This window comes from Seriola aureovittata, chromosome 18, assembly GCF_021018895.1.
Source record: "Seriola aureovittata isolate HTS-2021-v1 ecotype China chromosome 18, ASM2101889v1, whole genome shotgun sequence".
In the NCBI taxonomy this organism is placed as follows: domain Eukaryota; kingdom Metazoa; phylum Chordata; class Actinopteri; order Carangiformes; family Carangidae; genus Seriola; species Seriola aureovittata.
Genome location: NC_079381.1, coordinates 10,050,554 through 10,070,716, shown reverse-complemented (window position 1 = coordinate 10,070,716; position 20,163 = coordinate 10,050,554). Strand labels below are relative to the sequence as shown.

The following is a 20,163-nucleotide window of genomic DNA, read 5'->3' as shown; positions in this document are numbered from 1 at the left end:
TTCTACGCTGTAAAAACAAGGTATTGATCCTCTCCTTGAAAGTTTTGCCTCTGCCCTTATGATCATTCTCATACTCTTGTACTTTGAGATTGTCTAGTATGCCTTTAGCAATTTGGGACTCACCTTTAGGCTAATGAAGTCTTCACTAATTATAGAATTTCAAATATTCTCTTTTTGTCTAGTGCTCTCTAATAATTAACTGTGTAACTCTAAAGCAATGTGGTATTCAAACGATTCAGTCTGAAATTCAAGTCATTTCACAGCGCTAGTGATGCAGTTTATGAGATAAATTAAATAAGTGACGTGCAGCAAGTGGCACCTACAAGCTGTGTTATTTGTGCAGCTTTTTATACTGTGATAATAATCGTCCAATTTCCCATTCTCTGTTTCTTAAACCTGCATTAACAAATTTTTTGGCTACTTGGGGAGTATAGCACAGAAATGATCTATAAACACAAGACCATGATAAAGTTGATATGACACGTTACCATGTTCCATGTCTCCAACAACTCCTGAAGAAAATATTTGGATCTTTAGTTGTTAAATTAGCTTTTTTAAAGTTTTGTTGTTGCTACATAGCCAACGTTAGCATTAATAGCTGTTTACTTACCAGTCTAGAAGAAATCTTGCAAGTTCAGCATCAAACTTCATTCCTTTACTCACCAAGAGCTGTGTCCAGCATTAGAAAGCAACCCTCTTGTTTTGCTTCTATTTCTGTCACTTTTCTTCTACGGAAATTACTCTGCTGCTACCCAGGTAGACTTGTCTGACTACCCCATCACTTTCTGATACCAAGTCAATATAGCGTCCAGGCTGTCCTGAAGAAGTAGTGCTGTTCAGAGGGCGTATCATAACCTCTTGTCCTGTTAACGCAATGATGGCTGAAGCTCTTGCCAAGACTGGTAAGTTAACAGCTGCTACTGTAATGTTGGCGATGTAGCAATGGCTAAACTTACAAACAGCACCTTTAAATTCTCCTCTATGTTCACCTGCTTGTCAGTAGCTTTGTCTGGGTGCTGTGTGCTGTTGAGCAGGTAGTGTACAGTGGACCTTTGAGCTTTTCACTGAAAACAAAGACCTCCTGCAGCCGAAAATGATGCTGATGAGAGAAGTGAGGCTGTTGCCGTAAAACCAAAACAAAAATGCTAAAAAGCCCAGGTGATAATTCTCTGTGAGTTCATCACTACAACCCTACAGTACAGCCACCCTTGTCATATGAAAGTAGTCATATGATCCAGTGGTAATATCAAAATATTGATTATAGCAGCTTTAAAGAGACGATTAAAAATGTTTCAAATGTAATTTCATGGTGAAATAGTTTCAGTGAATTCTGGTCACTTTTATAATACTGGACCGTGAAGAACAGTTGATTCATCCTGAATTTTAAAAAACATTTAAAAAAAAAAATGTTTTTTCACTAAAGAATCATTATTTTGTCTTCATTGTGTGTTGGCTGCAGCATTTCTGTTTATCACAACATGCTGCACCTTACAGGCATGCTTCCAGAGTGTGTTGGTCGGGGAAAACAACATGCTGCATTTTTTTTCTTCTTCCCCTGTGTTTGCCCTTTGATGGTTTAGAGCCAGATGTGGCTGCATGTTGACTGTTGCTTATTGTTACAAACTGAAAATGATAATAATCAAATTTGGACCATAGATGTGACAGTCCCACACCTCTTGTTTTGTATTGAGGTTTATTTTTGAGGTGTATTGAAGGACAATTTTTCTAGAGCTGCCAACTTGCCTAATTTAACACACTAAATATTCACAAAAGGAGCTGGTGCAGACTTCCATTCCTTTCAATTAATTTTCAACATGACATAATAGCTCTTTGTATCCACTTTGCCTTGGGCAGGCCAAAATCACAGATGGGAGTTGTCTCCAAACACATACACACCAGGTGAAAGGGGAAAGTTGCATTTAATTTAACAGAGCCTGACCAATACACTGGCAGCAGGGATATTATCGGGCAATTATCTGCCTGTGTGTCGGTGGATAAGTAACAAGAAATTGCAACACAGAGACTCCGAATGTAATGGCAATACTGGCAACAAAATTACCTCAATCATATGATTGAGGTAATTTTGTGGACAAATTACATAATTTGTCCAACAGAGAGCACCTACAAGTTCATTTTTCAACTATAAAATATCCTGTCCAATATATATTGGTCACAGTTCTTTCCAAATTTAAGATACCGTAACTCCAGTCTGATTTCAGTTGTAGTTTCACTATTTGGAGCCTTGATGGAGTTCAATAAACTTTGATAAATATTTCAGAAGTCTAACTTTGATTTCTCTGGACACATTTTCCCACATATTTCTAGGTGAAAAAAGGTCCATTCCTCCTCAGGAAAATTTATGTCAGGAGCAGCCTCCCATTTGTGAGTAAGGGCTAGAGTGTGAGCTCTGCAGGAACATGGAATAAAATTAAGGCTTACCTATACTTTCCACTCTAGTACATATGGATAATTGCATCATCATGCTTTAAAAGAAAGAAAGAAAAAAAAGCAGCACAAAATATGTAGGTCAGCTGTGGGAGCAGGTATCGCCAGAATTGATTTTTAGGGAGTTCATGAAATGATTTGAGTCTCGCAAGGAAGAGCTCAATCAATATGTCAGTTCTCCTGCGTGAACAGTTCTTCCATAAAACTTAAGACTCCTTAATGTTTATCCTTGGCCATTTGCACTACGATTAAGTCTTAAAATCAATATTTGTCGTAGATAAATTTAATTCCAAAATATTGTCAGTTGAAGCTGCCATCTCGTGTCACTACAAAATGCAATATTTTAATTTAACAGCTGTGACTTTGCGAGCAGCTTTACTCAAATTAAGCTTTGCTTCATCTTTTGAATTATGAAATACATCATATTTCCAGACCTGTGATATCAACAAAGGGGACCGCTGTATCATCATCCTCTCTTAATTTCACCTACATGCTCGTGAACAAATCAAGAGAGTATGTTGTTTAAACCTGAGCATAGTTTAAAAAAATTTGAAACCTGAAAAATTCTGATAAAAATATTGATTCCGGAGTCATTACAGCACAAGGTAATGCAAGGTCACAAAGCTACAGAGATTCACATCAAATGAAAAGAATTGCCCTCGGCTAGTTGTGCTCCTGCTTCTTTCCCTCTACCGTATGGTACACCGTCCTTATTAAACTTTTAACCAAATGCTACAGGCTATGTTTGTAGCATCCAGGATACATCATGCTATATTCAAGGTAGTGACAGCATTTTATATATTGTATTAACTGTGTTTCAAAGTAATGAGATTTTTTAATACAATAACTTATGACACACTGGAAACAGGTCTGTTAGTTGTATATGTGTTACTGGTTGTGCCCTCTACAATGCAGCAATATCATTTTGCTCCTGTCCATTAACACTAAAGCTTTCTTTATGTCTCTCTCTCTCTCTCTCTCTCTCTTTCCTGCTCTCTGTCTTTCTGCCATGGGTGTCTAACTCAATCAGTCTCATTTATCCACCCAAATCTCTCAGCTCTGACTTTGTCTGCAGGCATTGGGATTTTCTTTCTGTCCACCTCAGACAGACTGTAAATACGACGACAGTACCTACTTTGTTCTGAATCCTTGTTCTCCCTCCCTCGATCCCTCCTTTGATCCACCTTTCCTCTCTGCACCTTGTGCTCCTGTAGATTACAGCTGGCGTTTAGCCTCTGAATACCCCAGGTGTTGTAAGCACAAGTGCATGTCTCCAATTGTCCTTTGTCTTTTGACAGAGCGTAGCACTGAGATGTTCCCAACATAAGGTTAACTGAATGCAGACTTGAGCCCAGCCACCGAAGAACTCTAAGCTAGCTTGGCTTGACACGCTACCACTCACATTTTTGCAAATCTAAATCTCCAAGCCCTAGGTTTTGTCTTGCTTAGCAGAGCCAGACAAGGAGTTTTGGGAGGCTTTGCCTTTTCTTTTTTAGTTGAACATCAAGGGGAATGTGCCTTAACAGCATGCATGCTCTTGAGGTGTCTTTCCACGCTCAGGCTTTGATTGGCAGCCAAGGGACAGAGAAGTATTCCCACAGTTATCTCACTACACCTCACACCTAACAGCACTCAAAGCCACCAGAGATGTCTGACATCCCTGTTAACTTACAACTTACAGAGTTCACTTATAAAAGAGATAAACATTTAAACATGGGTCACGTTGGTCCTACAAAGCTCACAAACTTTAAGCAGCAAAGAGATCGCTGTCAAAATCTGGAGCTGAGACGGTTGAACTAAAAATATCTGGTGATATGGTGATATTAGGGGTGTCGTGATGTACCAATATTAACCATGATATTTAAAAAATAAAATATTGATATCATGTTAATAATGCACATATAATAACATGATGGCAGATCTATGGTCTTGTGTATTTTTTGTTTATCAGTTCATCTGGTTGCCTTCTCAATTACATAAAGTGTAATTGTTCTTTTCGTTTGCTTTTCTACAGTTATGGTTGCAGACTCTCTTACCAGCTCCCTACACTCGTATTTGAGTCTAATTCATTTGCCAAAAAAAACACAAAACACAGAGTAAACAAAGTTAAAGCGTCATTATTATTTTTTTTATTTTATTTTTTTAATTTTCTATATATATCTTATTATCTTATTCTTATGGCCATGATAATTGTGTAGTAAAAATCTGACATTGTGACAGCTCTTGGTGATACATATACATATATATATATATATATATACAGTATATATATATATATATATATATAGAGAGAGAGAGAGAGAGAGAGAGAGAGATGGTGTAATGCTGTGTCATGAGTTCAAAGTGAAAACCTTTTTATTTCCTCTTCCTGCCCAAAAGGATGCTAGTTCATTTTGAAATGATGAAAGCAATGGAAGAGATGTGTCTAAGATTTTGAATTAAGTAATTTCCGACCATTCCGGTCAGCAATGATTGCAGGGAAGAAAATGATGCTGTGTGCAGTATTGTGTGCTTCTTTGATTGAATTGACTGCTCTCGTAAATTACTCCATTTCATAATGGAGGGTGTGTGTCTTCCTGTTTTATTCCCGTTCCAAGTCCAAGGAACATTTCATTTAGTTATTGATTTAATATTTATTTTTAAAGACAATGGTACATACAGTAGCTACTATTGGATAAAGACAAATGTCACATGAACAGTATTACTGAACAGGAAAAAAATTCCTGAAAACAAATTGTAATGTAACAAAAACAAAATAAAAAGAAACATTAGATCTATGGTGTTGCTTTGTAAAATACAGTTTCAACTTGAGTATAATCATGTTCCATATATCCATCCCCTCAAATAAAATAAGACTTATAAAAGCATAGTGTTAAAGGACCAGTGCGTAGGATTTGTTGGCTTTGTTGGCAGAAATGGAATATAATGTTCATAATTATCATCAACAAAGAATTGCTGTGTTTTCGTTAGGGAACCCTTCATATCTACATAGGGAGCAGGTCCTCTTCCACCAAATGAAAAGAATAGCACTTGACTAGTTGTGCTTCTTCTTCTGTCCATCTACCGTATGGTACATCGTCCTTATTAGTCCTTATTAAACTTTTAAACAGCCATGAGCCCACCATGTTGCAACGCTAAAAACTAAAGTAGCCCAGAGCGGACAAACCAAGCCACGGCTCTAGAGACATTTTTATTTTCCTGAAGGCCACCATAGGTTCTCCTACCTGCTGTAAAGGGAGTGGGGAGAGAGTATTCTTGGTTGCAGTCTACAGTGTCACAGCCTGATGCCACTAAATCCTACAAACTGGTCCTTTAAAAAGCTTGAAGATGAGTTATCTCTCTGTCTTTTCTCTCTTCAGACTCCCACGGCATGGACCTGTTTGCTGTTGCAGTCCATGAGTTCGGTCACGCCATCGGCCTGGTCCACACCTCAGCCATGGAGTCCATCATGAGACCGTACTACCAGGGTCCTGTAGGAGACCCTCTGAAATACGACCTACCTTATGAAGACAAGGTCCGCGTCTGGCAGCTCTACGGTACGATGCAACGTCCATCCACTGCTCTGTGTGTGTGTGTGTGTGTGGGGCAGAAAGGGAGAGAGAGAAGAATTGATGAGCTCTGTAGAGCAGGGTTATTGATTAATGAAAACACGGGTGGAGTTAATTGGACCTCTTTATGGCATATGACCTTATCACACCATTGCCTGGTAAAGAGAGTAGCAGTGTGCGGGGGAGAGACTAATGATCACAAAGGCAAGAATGAATTGCAGGAAAGAATGCTGAGGGACAGGACTGCAAGAGAGGAGATGAATTGAATTAAACATAGACACTAAAACAAAACTGCTGTACTGTGGAACAGTAAAAGAAATGTATATTATAATACCAAAGAGGATGTAACTGAGCTCCATCCATCCATCTATTTAATGCCACTCATCCGGAGTGAGGTCACAGTGGCAGCAGGCTGAGCAAGGTAGCCCAGACATCCCCCTCCATAGCAATGTTTGCCAGCTCCTCCTGCAGAACGTCCATTGTTTAGCTTTCTGATTAATAGATCAATTGTTTTTTTGTTTTGTTTTTTTGTCAATTGGAATGACAAAAAAATGTTTAAAAGATACCCAACACAAGTTTGTCATAGCCCTGGTTTATGTCTTCAAAGTGCATGGTACAAGACCCAAATCAAAATTAACAATGATAAGAAATTATATACAATTGATTGTCTTGTCTTTTGTATGTTCATCTGATCTTTAATCACATATCCTCCCTAGGTGTCAGAGACTCTGTGTCCCACACCAATCGACCAGTCAACCCCTCCCAGACAGCTGAACCTCCCGTCCTGCTGGACCTTCCTGAAAACAGATCCACCCTCTTGTAAGTTGTGGTGTCTTTTTATTGCAACTGTTCTGGTAATCACATACAACACAACACATTCAGCCTCTTAATCCATAATGTTTCATCCTCTCCTCTTTTCTCTCTCTTCTTTTCTGGTCTTCTCAAACACACACACTCATGGTTCATTGTTTTCCAAGCTCCCTCAGGTGTCCGCTGCCTTAGTAAATATGTCGGAGCAGAGGCTGTAATAGATGTGCCCTACAGACAGGCAAAGTTAAACACCCTCTAACTGACCCTAAATGCTGCTGTGTGGAGCCTCTGGGATTGTAGCTCCCAACCTTTTTTGTTAGATGTACCCCCAGAGCCCTGCCAGTTCAACTGAAGTACACAACCTGTCATGGTCCAATTGTGTTCATTTGAATTCATTAAAATAGATGTTGTTCAACTATTATTTTTAAAAAATGTCATACTTTTTTGTAAAATAACTAAATTGCTTTAATTAAGAAATGGAATCATATCATAATTTTTATTTTATCAAATTAGTTGAAGTACTCAACCCATGGCATCTGCAGAGGTACCTTCCCTGGTACAAGTACCCACAGCTTTAGGAGAACTGAAAAATATAATATAAAGATTGGCTTTATGGGCTTCACAAACACACACACACACACACACACACACACACACACACACACACACACACACACACAGGCCATGAAATCACCAAAGTCAAGAGCTCTTTGCCTCAGGAGCATGAGTATGCTCAGTGTCATGGCAATGTGCTGGTGCTGAAGGCAGATGGATCACCACAATAACCAGGTTTTATCCTCTGGCCACCATGACTAAAAATTTCATGACCATCTAGGCATTCATTTATCATTCAGCCTCAGGTAGTCATTAGAAGGGAGAAAATGTAACAGTCAAAATGATCAAAAATAGTCGTTGGAGCATGAATATGATGGGTGGATATGTATGTTGGATATTTTGGCTGCAGAGAGGAAAGATCAGCACCGGGTTCATCCCCCTGGACCATGCATATCAATACAAAACTTCATTGCGATCTGTTTAGTAGTTCCAAAGATATCTCTGGACCAAAGTCTTGAACAGTCCAAAAAAGCCAACCTAAATTCAGAGCAGTGCAACATGTAGCACATGAACCATAAGGGAATTCTTAGGGATGACCTGGATTCAGGAGTCTTTCTCTGCTGTTTCACATGATTCGTCACAGTAGCCACCAGGAAATATCTTATTAGTTTTATATTGCAGGAGCCATGGCTGTATATGCCATAACATTGTTAAAATAGTAGGATAAAATATCTTATAAAATATCTTATCTTGCACCATATTTTTTGATCATTCAAACAGTAATCAGCTGTACTCTCATGGTCTTTTTAGATAATGGGATCAATACATGTCAGCTTGCTCAGGGAGTGATCAAACTGTTTTTGAAACTCCGCTGACAACAACACCCGTTGCTCGACCTCCATGCATATACTCGCACTAACATAACAAACTACGCAGCAGTCCCAAAACTAAGTAAGCTTATAAAACCCACTTACCCTCAGTAGTTTTGGCTTTTCACTGCCCTCATTACTCATTTTTCACCACCTCCGTCAGGGCATGATGCATGGAAAAACTGGATTATGCTTGACAAGGGTCACAAATGCTGATCACTAGGCAGCGGTGTCATGTTAATAGAGCTCTGAATGGAGATCTTTGTTGATAATACAAGGCCTGGCAGCCTCCCACTCACAGTGGCAGCCCTGTGGTGTTAATGGCTTCATCATTGGCAGGCAGACCACGTCAGTGCTTTAAATCACTTATTAGCCCTGGGGATAAATGCACTAGGGGACCTCACTGTGTTAGCTTGATAGCATTTCACCTAATGTTTAGCCTATTTAATTAAAGGAAACACATGCACATGCATACAAGAATTCAGACCATCTCAAAACAATGCATTCAGGAAATATTGAGCCCCCTACACTTTCTTTTGACATTTTGTTATGTTGCAACCTCATGCTAAAAAATATTTAAATTCATTATTTCCCTCATCAATCTACTCTCAGTAGCCCATAATGACAAAGTCAAAACAGAATTTTAGAAAATTTCACAGATTTATTAGAAAAGAACAACCAAAACATCACATTGACATAAGTTACAGTCTTGAATTTTCTTGGCTATGAAAAGCTTTGCACTAAGCTACTCCAGTGTTGTCTTGGCTGTGTGCTCAGGGTCATTGTCCTGTTGGAAGCTGAACCTGCGGTCCAGTATGAGGTCCTGAGCGCTCTGAACCAAGTTTTCATTAAGAATATCACTGTACTTTGCTCTTTTCAACTTTCTCTCAACCCTGACCAATCTCCCTGTCCGTGCTGCTGAAAAACCTTCCTACAGCATGATGTCGCCACCACCATGCTTCACTATCGGGATGGTATAAGGCAGGTGATGAGCAATGCCTAGGTTCCTCCGCTTAGAACTGAGGCCAAACGGTTCAATCTCATTTGAGCAGAGAATCTTGTTTCTCACTATCTGAAAGTCTTTTAGGTGCTTTTTTTGCAAACTTTCACTGAGGAGAGGCTTCTGTCTGGCCACTCTATTATAAAGCCCAGACCGGTGGAGTGCTGCAATGATGGTTGCTTTTCTGGAAGTTTCTCCCATCAGGAGTGACCATCGGGGTCTTGGTCACTTCTCTTACCAAGGCCCTTCTCCCCCAGTTGCTCAGCTCTAGGAAGCATCCAGGTTGCTCCAGTTTTTCCATTTAAGAATTATGGAGTCCACTGTGCTCTTGTGAACCATCAATGCAGAAGAATTTTTTATTGTAGCTCTCCCCAGATCTGTGCCTTGACACAATCCTGTCTCTGAGCTCTCCAGGCAGCTTCTTCAACCTCATGGCTTGGTTTTTTTATATATATGCATGGTCAGCTTTGAGACCTTAAATAGACAGATGTGTGTCTTTTCAAAGCATGTCCAATCAATTGAATTGGCCACAAGTAGACTCCAATCAAGGTATAGAAACATTTCAAAGATGATCAAGAGAAATTGGAGGCACCTGAGCTAAATTTCAAGTGGGTCTGAATACTTCTGTCAATGTATATATTTTTAAGAAATTTGCAAATAATTCTAAAATTCTGTTTTCCCTTTGTCATGTGTTAAAAATGAAAACGATTTTAACACAAGGCTGTAATATAACAAAATATGAAAAATGTGGAGGGTTCTGAATACTCTGTGAATGCACTTTAGGTGAGTTCAATTATCACATGGTTATTTTATTTTTCTTTGTGTGCAAATGGCATTGACTGGGTTTGTTCTTTTTTGATGATCTGTATACCTAGTGTGCTTGTTTTGTGTTTTATATTAAAAAAATAGGTGGGTACAGTATGTATTTTCCCTCAGACACTCAACGTTCAGAATATGAATTTGAATATAAGGTCTTCCTTGCCTTCCACTTTCTCTATTCTAATCTCTTTGCGTTTTCTTTCCTGCTTCCTCCAAATTTCCTCTCTCAGGCTGGCGCGAGATGCCCCAGACAGATGCACCAGTCACTTTGATGCTGTGGCCCAAATACGAGGGGAGGCCTTCTTTTTCAAAGGTATTCAAGCCTAAAAGGAGAAAGTGAACAAGAGAGACAGACAGACAGACAGACAGATCAAGAGTGACACTGAGAGAGAAAGGAGAAAAAGAGGTGAACAGAGAGGAGATAAAGTGAAAGAGTAAGGGACAGGGGCCGGGCACAAGACAGAGCGGTGGCTCCAACGATCGATAGAAAGCCAAGTCATGTGTGGCTCCTCAGACTTGTATCACAGGCTCACACACCATCACATATACTGCAGTCTAAATAAAACGTTCCTTTAGTGGCCATGCTGTCGTGCTGTAAACATATAATTTGCTCATCTTGAAATTGATCTTTTCGTCTCATTGGCGAGTCTGGCCAGTATATTTACAGAGCAAGAGAACTATCATCAACATGTTTAATGAGGTAAGATTGAAAATGATTTTAATAACATAACTTTATATGATGTGTATCGGCTAAGGTTCCCCTTCTTGTTAAATAGTTTCTCCTCTCTCCTCCTAAGCACAAGCCCTACTGCTTGATTGCCAAATACTCTTGTTCACAAGTAGATAAATGTAACCGAACTAAACTAACAAGGTAACATCATTTATTATTTTTAAATAAGCATTTTAATTAAAAATTTTTCTAAAACATGGTCAACGTGAAGGAGAGGGAGGACTTTTGTTATGATGATTGCAAACACGGCACATGTATTGTGAAGAGGCTCCAAGCTCTAACGTGTTCCTGTCCATCACAGGGAAGTACTTCTGGCGACTAACTCGAGAGAAGCACCTGGTGTCTCTGCGTCCGGCTCAGATCCATCGCTTCTGGAGGGGCCTTCCACCCAATCTGGACAGTGTGGACGCTGTGTATGAGAGACCAGGGGACCACAAAATTGTGTTTTTTAAAGGTCAATGTCTCTATCTGATTTCAAGTTTCACTTGTATTTTGTATTTGTGCGGATTTAATTGTGGATTAAATATCAGCATGACATTTATTCATTTTTAAGTGTTTCTGATATAACTGGGTGGATATATTGTAAACTAAAGGCATAATTACTCTTTTTAATTATTACATTTTTGTTTACCTCTCAGGTCTAAAGTACTGGGTGTTTAAAGACAATAACGTGGAGGAAGGTTACCCTCGTCCAATCAGTGACTTTGGCCTACCTTCAGAAGGCGTAGACGCAGCTTTTGTTTGGCTCCACAACGACAAAACCTACTTCTTCAAGGACAACGACTACTGGCGCTACGATGATCACGTGAGGCGAATGGACATGGGCTACCCTAAAGACAGCACGCTTTGGAAGGGGCTGCCACCACAGCTGGACGACGCCATGAGGTGGTCTGATGGTGAGGAGCCTTAGAAATGAACCCTTCCTTCTTCTTTAGTTTTCATTTTACCTCCTCTAACTGACAAATCCATTGATTCCAAAGCGTTTGTTTCTTCATGCACTGTACATCTATATAGCAACATTAGTTTTAAATTATGCCAAAATTGAAACAGAGCCTTGAACAGAAATCTCTTCATCACTGGAAAAGTAATAGAAAATGTGAGGACAGATTCATAAAGTCTTATGTGGTTCTAACGGGAACTGTGAAAAGTTGGGAAAAATTGCAACACCAAGGTTATATTAACTTTTATATGAAAAACACACAACTGTTACGTTTATTCAATAACAGCATTATTTAAGTGTTTTATCATGCAAGTGAATGCTATAAACTAACTGCACACTCACACTCTGCGTCCACACAAAACCTCACAAACAGATTTACAGGCTCTCTGCAAATATGATGTATACATAGCCTATACAATAACAAATAATCAGTGACCCATAAAAAAGTGAACTGTGGTTATGGAAAATGAATTGTGCTGCAGTATGTTTGCCTTAAGGGACCTTTTGGATGCAAGCTGCTCAAGTTTCCAGACAACAAACTTTTTAGATTACAGTCACTGAGCCAGTCTACCAGAGAGAGGTCGTAAGACTGGCATCGCAGCTTGCCAACAACAGGCTTGACCTTTACACTGCAAACACAGCAGAGAGTGTTGGGTGTTATAAATCCACACGCCGGTCTCCCCTTATTAATCCATGTTGCCACAGTGGAGTGAGCTCAGTGGAGTCAGTCAGATTCACAGGGAGCACACCATTTGAGAAACACTGCGTTGGCATGACAAGATCACTGATCTAATCAAGGAGGTCCAGCACAGAATGTTCCTCCTGCATTAACCTCAGCACAATCAATGTCTCACAGTCGATCCTGATCCGGTTCTACAGATCCATCCTCCGATACTGCCGCGCTCCAAGATGGAGCTGAGGTTTGTCATTTGAACAGTTGAGCAGTCAGTCAGCTTGCAGTTGTCTTCTGTGGAAGTCCTGAATGGCACAACAGCATGAAAGAAAATGCCAATTTTAGCCGTTTGACAGACTGCCCTTTGGCATACAGATTCACACTATCTGCCTGAGCATCAGTTACTTCCCTTACAGCTGTCAACCGCCACAGTTTTTGCATTTCTCCCATTGAGCTTCCACATGAACAAATGACGATGTCGATCAAAGAATGGATGATATGTTAGAAATGGGGCCAGCTCGAGTCTGTGAGTGACCTTGCATTCCAAATATTTCAGCTTCATAAACTAGGCATTTGTGGTGTGTCACTGTGGCAGCACGGGCACTACCGTCTGTTCCTATATAATTAAACAGCTTCCGGAATATAATTAGAGTCTGTGTCATTTCTGAAACACATCAGGGAAGAAGTGTCAGCGCCAGATGGACGACACAAGTCTTGTTCTCTGCTAACGACCTCAAATTGGCTCATATTTTTCATGACATATGGTCGACCACTAAACAGCAATTGTCAGTAACTTGAAAAAGTCATCACCAGTCACTGGTGACCTTTTTCAAACATAAGTCAGTCAATTATGATCTTTGATCAGCGATCGAGCAGTTCTACTTCATACAGTAAGCACACACCTTCTGTAGCAAACAAGATATTGCTTTGTTAGGAATGATATAAGTGATACATTTGCAGTACTGTTACAGATCTGGATGTGTTTCCTACAGTATTCTGTAGACAACTCTGTGTCTGACACAGAGTAGATCAGCCGGATATTAATATCAGCTCTCAGAGCTATGACACATGTTTCACCAGCCTTTGTTGGATATTTCTAATTAACGACATTCACAGGAGCAGAGCTCTGAAGTACTGAACACACCTTTGTTTTATCTTTTGAAAAAATCAGTTGCCTAACATTTAGCATATTGCCTTTGTAATTTCCTCCATGTACAAATAATGCTGTCAGATATTTACCACGCTGTCCAGCTGAGTGAAATAGTTTAGTCGATATAAATTGGACCATTCGCCCCAGAAAGACCGGGGGGTATTTACACACAACAATTTTAATGAGCAATTGATAAAGTTATGTAATGCATATTTATCTTACATTATTCAGTTAGTGAGTGTGTGTGTGGGTGTGTGTGTGTGTGTGTGTGTGTGTGTGTGTGTGTGTGTGTGTGTGTGTGTGTGTGTGTGTGTGTGTGTGTGTGTGTGTGTGTTGATGTGCGTGTGTGTGTGTGTGTTGATGTGCGTGTTTTACTCCCTTCCTATCTCTCTCCTTCACCTCCCTTTAAACCCATCTCCCAACCTCTCCCTCTCTTTCCCTCCTCTTCGTTCTCTGAATGTGGCTTCATGGCTTTATAGGTGGAGGTGAGGTAATGTGATCATGTCACGCCTGAATCTGCCATGTCAGTAATCTTTATGACAGACTATGTGCATCTGTGCCTGTAAAATATTCTGCTCTTTTAGCTTCTATAAAATGTCTAATACTTTCTATAAAACCCACGCTCATATGTGAGTGTGAAAACGTGTGTGTGTGTGTGTGTGTGTGTGTGTGTGTGTGTGTGTGTGTCTCAGAGAGAGCTCACAGCTCGCTTTGTGTAATTATGTGTGGTATTAGCGTGACATTAGCCATTATGAACAGTCATTATTAGGGTGTTCCAGAAAATAAATTGCAATAAGAAAAATTCATCACACTATGCCACTACATTGTATGAACACAAGGGGTTGAAGTTTGTTGAGACAGTGTAAATACTGTAGAAGATTCACGATATGTGTGCCAGTTAACACAGTTTGATGCATCTTATCTCTTTATGGAAACCCTTGCCCTCTAAATGTATTTTGATCATATACATGATATGTACATTTTTTGTCTGCAGCTTATTTGTTCTGATGTTTCTCTCACAGTTAGAACTCGAAAAGTGAATTAATAAGTGCACTGAGATTTAGACTCTCTGACTAAATAGGCTGAAACCAAGAGCCTGGTTCATAACTTGATTTAATTACTGTGCAGCATAGGAGGATGTGGAGGACAATAGTATAAGACTTAATTAGTAACAAAATATGAAATAAATCAAGAAGGCAGCTATTATCCTGGTCTCTGAAAGTTTCGAATAATATTAAAAGTAATGAAGGACATTTTCACAGCAAGGACATATTTTTTCAATGCTTTCAACAAGAAAGAAAAAAATCCATTTAGACTCACCTTATTGAGTTAAATTGATTTGTGTGAACTACTTTTTTCAAACCGGCCATCAGATTTATGTTTACTCATTACTTGGCTGTACGATATTCTCTTAAGTACACAGGATGTAACTTCTGCCGCTAGTCAATCAAAACAATAACAAGAGACGGTGTTTGGTGACATTGTAAAGAAGTATGGGATCATGAGAGTTGTTCACCGTCGTCTTCACCACCATTGCCGTCATTGCAGTTAGCTACTCCCAGATTAGGATTCCTTCAGTGTCACTTGTTCAGGAGGTTTTTACTGGAAGCCGGATTATCTGCTCCTCCTCTCCAAATCAAATGGACCATGTGATTAAAACTGGTAGAAACACAGAATAAAGCCATTTCATGTTAAATATCAGTGATTCACTGACGGTGTTTTATTGGAAGTTGTAAGAAGAAATTCTTGTGCATTTAAGAACCAAAAACCATCTCAATGTAGTTTTACATCTCCTGTCTCTGGCTTCTCTCTGGAGCTCTATAGTAACAACAGGTTGGTGAGCCAATCAGAAGAGAGGCTCAGTGGCTGACTGCTTTCTGAGTGATCGAATTAAAATATAGCAGATTTCAGGTATACACTCAGAGAAACCAAATCATGCAAGGTTAGATGGTGGGTCTAGGTGCGCTGGGCTTGGGGCAATTGAGAGGCGACCAAATGAAATGGGCCGTTACCTTGATTAAAATTATGGATTTCTCTAGGTTTGGAAACTGCTGGAAATATTTGGGATAATGTAAGTACACAAGGGAACAAAATATATAACATAGGTGTAGTTATTTTTATACATTTAAAATACCTTTAAAACTGGATAATTAAACATCTAAACCCATATGTTCTTTATAAATCCAGTGTAATCCTCTCAGTCACAGCAGAACGCCAGCATTAGTTCCACTTTATAAGTGAGACTCAAACACAGACCAAATATTGCATGTCACTGGCAGTCAACAAATCAATTGCTCTGGTGCTGAAGGGTAAAATGAGCTGTCATGCTTGATTGTAACCCACTATTGCATGTTGTTATGGTAATCCAAGCGACATGTGCACATTAAAGTTTGGTTGTTTCCTATTCTAATTATAAAGGGAGGAGGACGTTAAGAGTTCATTAAACAGCTGCTGATGTTATTCAGTAAACTACTTATAGTCAGTGTGTTAACTCTTGACCCTGCGAAGTCTGAAAGGTCAGTGATGTGGTTTGACTTGAATAAGCATCATTTTGTTGTTTAACTTTGTTTTTGCTTGTGTTATGTACTGGTTATTATACTGTTATAAACTCATAGTTATAAACCCTAGACTGATTAGTTGTACTACTATTCTGTAATGAACTATCATATTTGACACATAAAGGCATTTTATAACAAAATATTTCATACTTCACTTACACTCTGCCATAAATCTTGAACGCAGTAATGCAGTAAAAAGAAAATCAGCCATACATCCATATTTGATGTATCCTTTCTACATCAATAGAAACTTTGCAAAAATACTGTTTTTGGCCTGTAATGTAATGTATTAATTAAATTTTATGACTGAACAATTGTAGAGATATAATCATATATTGTGATCGCTTTGTCTAAGTAAATGACACTTTCAACTTATCATATCAGCATGTTCCTGCCATTTCCTTTGACTAGATAAGAGCCTCTGATCTGGAGTCGGCCCCCAGGCGCTGGAGAAAGGTTGCCTGCTGTTCCTAAGCAATTATGATAGGTCAAATGCTGAGGACATACTTCCCATAGGGATTATTAATGTTTACTTTAGCTTGCATTGTTTTGGCTGCCTTTACCAAGCAAATCTCCTCTAAGGGATGCTTCCACCAGTTCTCCAGATTAAGCCTTAATAAAAACACATGTAGATGTCGAAAACTGGCAGAAAAACAACTCATTAGCAGGAGGTACTCAGTCCTTGTTTCAGGCCACTCTCAATGGGAGCAAGCAACATCACCTCTCTCCCCTGCGGCAGCTCCCAGCTGAATGTGTGGCGGCTCTTTTCCCTGTTGGTTGTTTAGAGGTCTGTGTTGTGTCTGAGCTTTCGCCAGCTTCACAGGTCCTGCTCCAAGCTCTTTGATGTGTGTGTACGTGTGAGTGGGAACAAGACAAATCCAAAAGAGGGGACAGCCCCAGCAAAATCCACAATTCTATGGAAAGACACATACAAATACAAGCACGTACTGTATATAAACAAGATACACATATTCACATATATCCACACCTTTGGACCAGGGAGCTGGAGCCACATCAAAGCCTTTATCTGCTTTCAGGCTGCTTCCTCAAGCCTAGGATGAAGAGAAAAACAGTGAAATAGACAGAGGTGAAGTGAGGAAGATGCAGTGACAACTCATCACTGCTGAACAGTGAGTCAGAAGAGTGTTAAGGAGAGACAGAAGCCAAAGAGAAATCACACGTTTAAGAGATGGATAAGAAAAGTGATGAGAGGAAATGACTGGCTTGATAAGAACAATGCTGGAGGGAGAGCAGAAATAAGTTAAAGGAAGGAGCAAAAGAGCATCCATAATGTTAGTTATACATTAGTCTTTCTGGATAAGCCTGCTCATATATTTCTTTTTACTGTATTTTAATACTTGATATGCATCATTGTTGTGCTTTTGTCTGCCTTAAGGGCAAAGACAATGGAATGTGATGAGTTTCATATTAAATTGATTTCTGATCCTTGTTGTTCTGTCTCAATCTCATAGCACACAATAATAACAACCCTTTCTCTTCCCTCTCCTCATCAAGGCTCGTCCTATTTTTTCAAGGGGAAGGAGTACTGGCGAGTGCCGGGCAGCGACATGGAGGTGGAGCCAGGATACCCCCGCCTCATCGCTAAGGACTGGCTGCTGTGCACCGAGATGCAGTCGGACTCTCCAGACACAGAGCCCAAAAGTACAGAGACGAGAATCAACGGGCACCATCACCCAGACCACGCAGAGAATGGATACGAGGTTTGCTCCTGCACCTCTGACACCGCCTCGCCTTTGGGTGTCCGCCCCTCCCCATCTCCCATCTGGCTCCTGCCGCCACTCTGGACGCTCTCGCTGGCCCTCCGCTCTGAACTGCTATGATGCCAAAGCATGGGACAAAGTTCTCAAGTTGGGTACAAGAGAGAGACTCACTCGTGGAGGGCCAGTGGAAACTAAATACAAACTTAAAAATTTTGTTCATATAAATATCAATTGGTATGTTTTGCTATTATTTTGCTGTTATTTATTTCACATGCCATTTGGTGGTCATCTAAAGCACCTTGCAGTATGAGTAGTGCATACAGTTATCATGCTATTACACTAGGGTATCCCTAGTAATCATCAATCCACTGACAATAACAGTGCTAGTACCGTACTTTACAGATTGAGTTACACGGAATCACAAGTTCTATTCTTTACCGTCTTGAGTGACTAAACTGTCTCTGAAAGGAAAGAGTGGGACTGATCAACATCAACTGTTCACATCTACAACAGTTTTCTGCACCACACTGATGATAATTACTTTTTTCATGTTGAAGTTTACAGCAATAATGAATGGCATTGTGGGATGTAAGCAGATAGACATTGATTAAAAGGTACATTTTTACCTTAAAGGAATAATTCCACATTTTGGGAAAAAATCTTACTGGGAGTCGGACGAGAAGATCGATACAACTCTCGTGTCTGTACGCTAAATATGAAGCGATAGCCAGGAGCTGCTTAGCTTAGCTTAGCATAAAGATCGGAAACAAAGGGAAACAGCTATAGCCTGGCTCTGTCCAAAGGTACAGGAACTCATTCCACTCAAGAACGCCTCTAAAGCTAATGATCACATTTTATCTAGTCCATACAAAAACAGTGTACAATGAAGAGTGCTAGTTTTTACAGGTAGTTGTGTGCTGGTAGGCAGATTGTGTTACCTTCAGACAGAGCTTACTGTTTCTCCCTGTTTCCAGGCTTTATGTGAGGCCAAGCTAAGCTGCTATATTAATATAACTTCTGGCAGGAATGTAAATTAGCATATTCCCCAAATTGTCTGACTATTGCTTTAAATCGTGCCTGGCAAGCAGACCTTTCTGCCAAGCTGCTTACTGCATCCCAGCATTCTCCACCAATGAAATTGGTTGGTTTCAGTTACAGTTAAGGTTATGGCCACAGTTGGGGTTTGGTTCCACCAATCCTCAAGAAAGAGAGAGGACTTTAACTCAGTCGGACAGGTAGAGCAGCCTGAAAGACTTAAACCAGGGCAAAGAATGACATTCGGAAATACAGATACTATCGTTAGACAGGTAACTGACACCTGGGCATGTATCAAGGCAGACAGGTGAAAAGTACCCTGGGATTTAGTGTAGATAGATAGTTAGGCTTACAGATGAACAGCCCCATGGGGTGTTGACAGGATGACACATGAATGGCAAGCTGGGATGTCGACAGGTAGATGAATGGCGCCCAGGGCTTCAAAAAGGTAGACAGGTGAATACCATTAAGTGCAGCTACGTGGAGAAAAGGGCACGCTGGGATGTGGGAAGTGAGACAAATGAATGATTTCTTGTTAGACAGAGAGTTAAGATCCCAGACTTTCTTAATGTCGCTTAACGTCATTATGTTCGCTTAAATCCCTTACCCATACTCCCCACGCTTTTCGAGGAACTGCTGCTCATGTATCTCCATGAATTTATCACTTTCACCCCCGATACAGAAGCATTCCCTGCCTCTATCAGAGGCAGTATCGGTTTTGTTGTATTTTTTGTATTGAATATGGATAGATTGTGATTCCATATTGCTTTGATCAGATTATAGTTCACTGAGCCTTTTCTTCATCAATCCAAGCTCCTACTGGTGACGTCCTTCGCAGACCTCACAAGATAGCAACCGGATTTATTATTGCTGATATATTTACCTACAGTTTAAGTATAGACACAGATATATTTGAGTCGAGATGTTCCATGGTTCCTGCAAAACCAAGTGGACTGTGTATATTTCAAGCTGTGTTTTCTAATGTAAAATATTTTTGTAAAAAAATAAAAGAATCCGAATGACTTTATCGGCCAAATGTGTGGTCACATGAATTCATATCAGGACAGATTATTTAGAGTGGTCAGTCTTGCAGCTGTGAGGGCCGAGTGTGTAATTATTTAGTGTCATTGAAAAGGAGCCCGGGCTTGAAGACAGATGAAGGTAACATGACAGCTTGCAGACACAAACTGGGAGATGTTCTCCATCTCTCTGATGTTATTAAGCATGTTTTCTCTTGTAATGGTCACTGCTGTTCACCGGGAATGTAAAGCACATTGTGTCATCACACCACACACTCACACTTTTGAGTG

General features: G+C 40.0%; 1 protein-coding gene across 1 annotated transcript in view; it reads left to right on the top strand.

The window, feature by feature from the left end:
• The window catches only part of mmp17a (matrix metallopeptidase 17a), an 80,678-nt gene extending 60,797 nt beyond the window's left edge, over positions 1–19,881 (top strand). The window contains exons 6-11 of the mRNA XM_056404407.1: positions 5,805–5,981; positions 6,710–6,812; positions 10,277–10,359; positions 11,078–11,230; positions 11,415–11,672; positions 17,613–19,881. Of these exons, the coding sequence (XP_056260382.1) occupies positions 5,805–5,981; positions 6,710–6,812; positions 10,277–10,359; positions 11,078–11,230; positions 11,415–11,672; positions 17,613–17,938 (1,100 nt within the window). The 3' untranslated portion in view covers positions 17,939–19,881. The remainder of the gene's footprint in view (positions 1–5,804; positions 5,982–6,709; positions 6,813–10,276; positions 10,360–11,077; positions 11,231–11,414; positions 11,673–17,612) is intronic.
• The last annotated feature ends 282 nt before the right edge of the window (positions 19,882–20,163 follow it).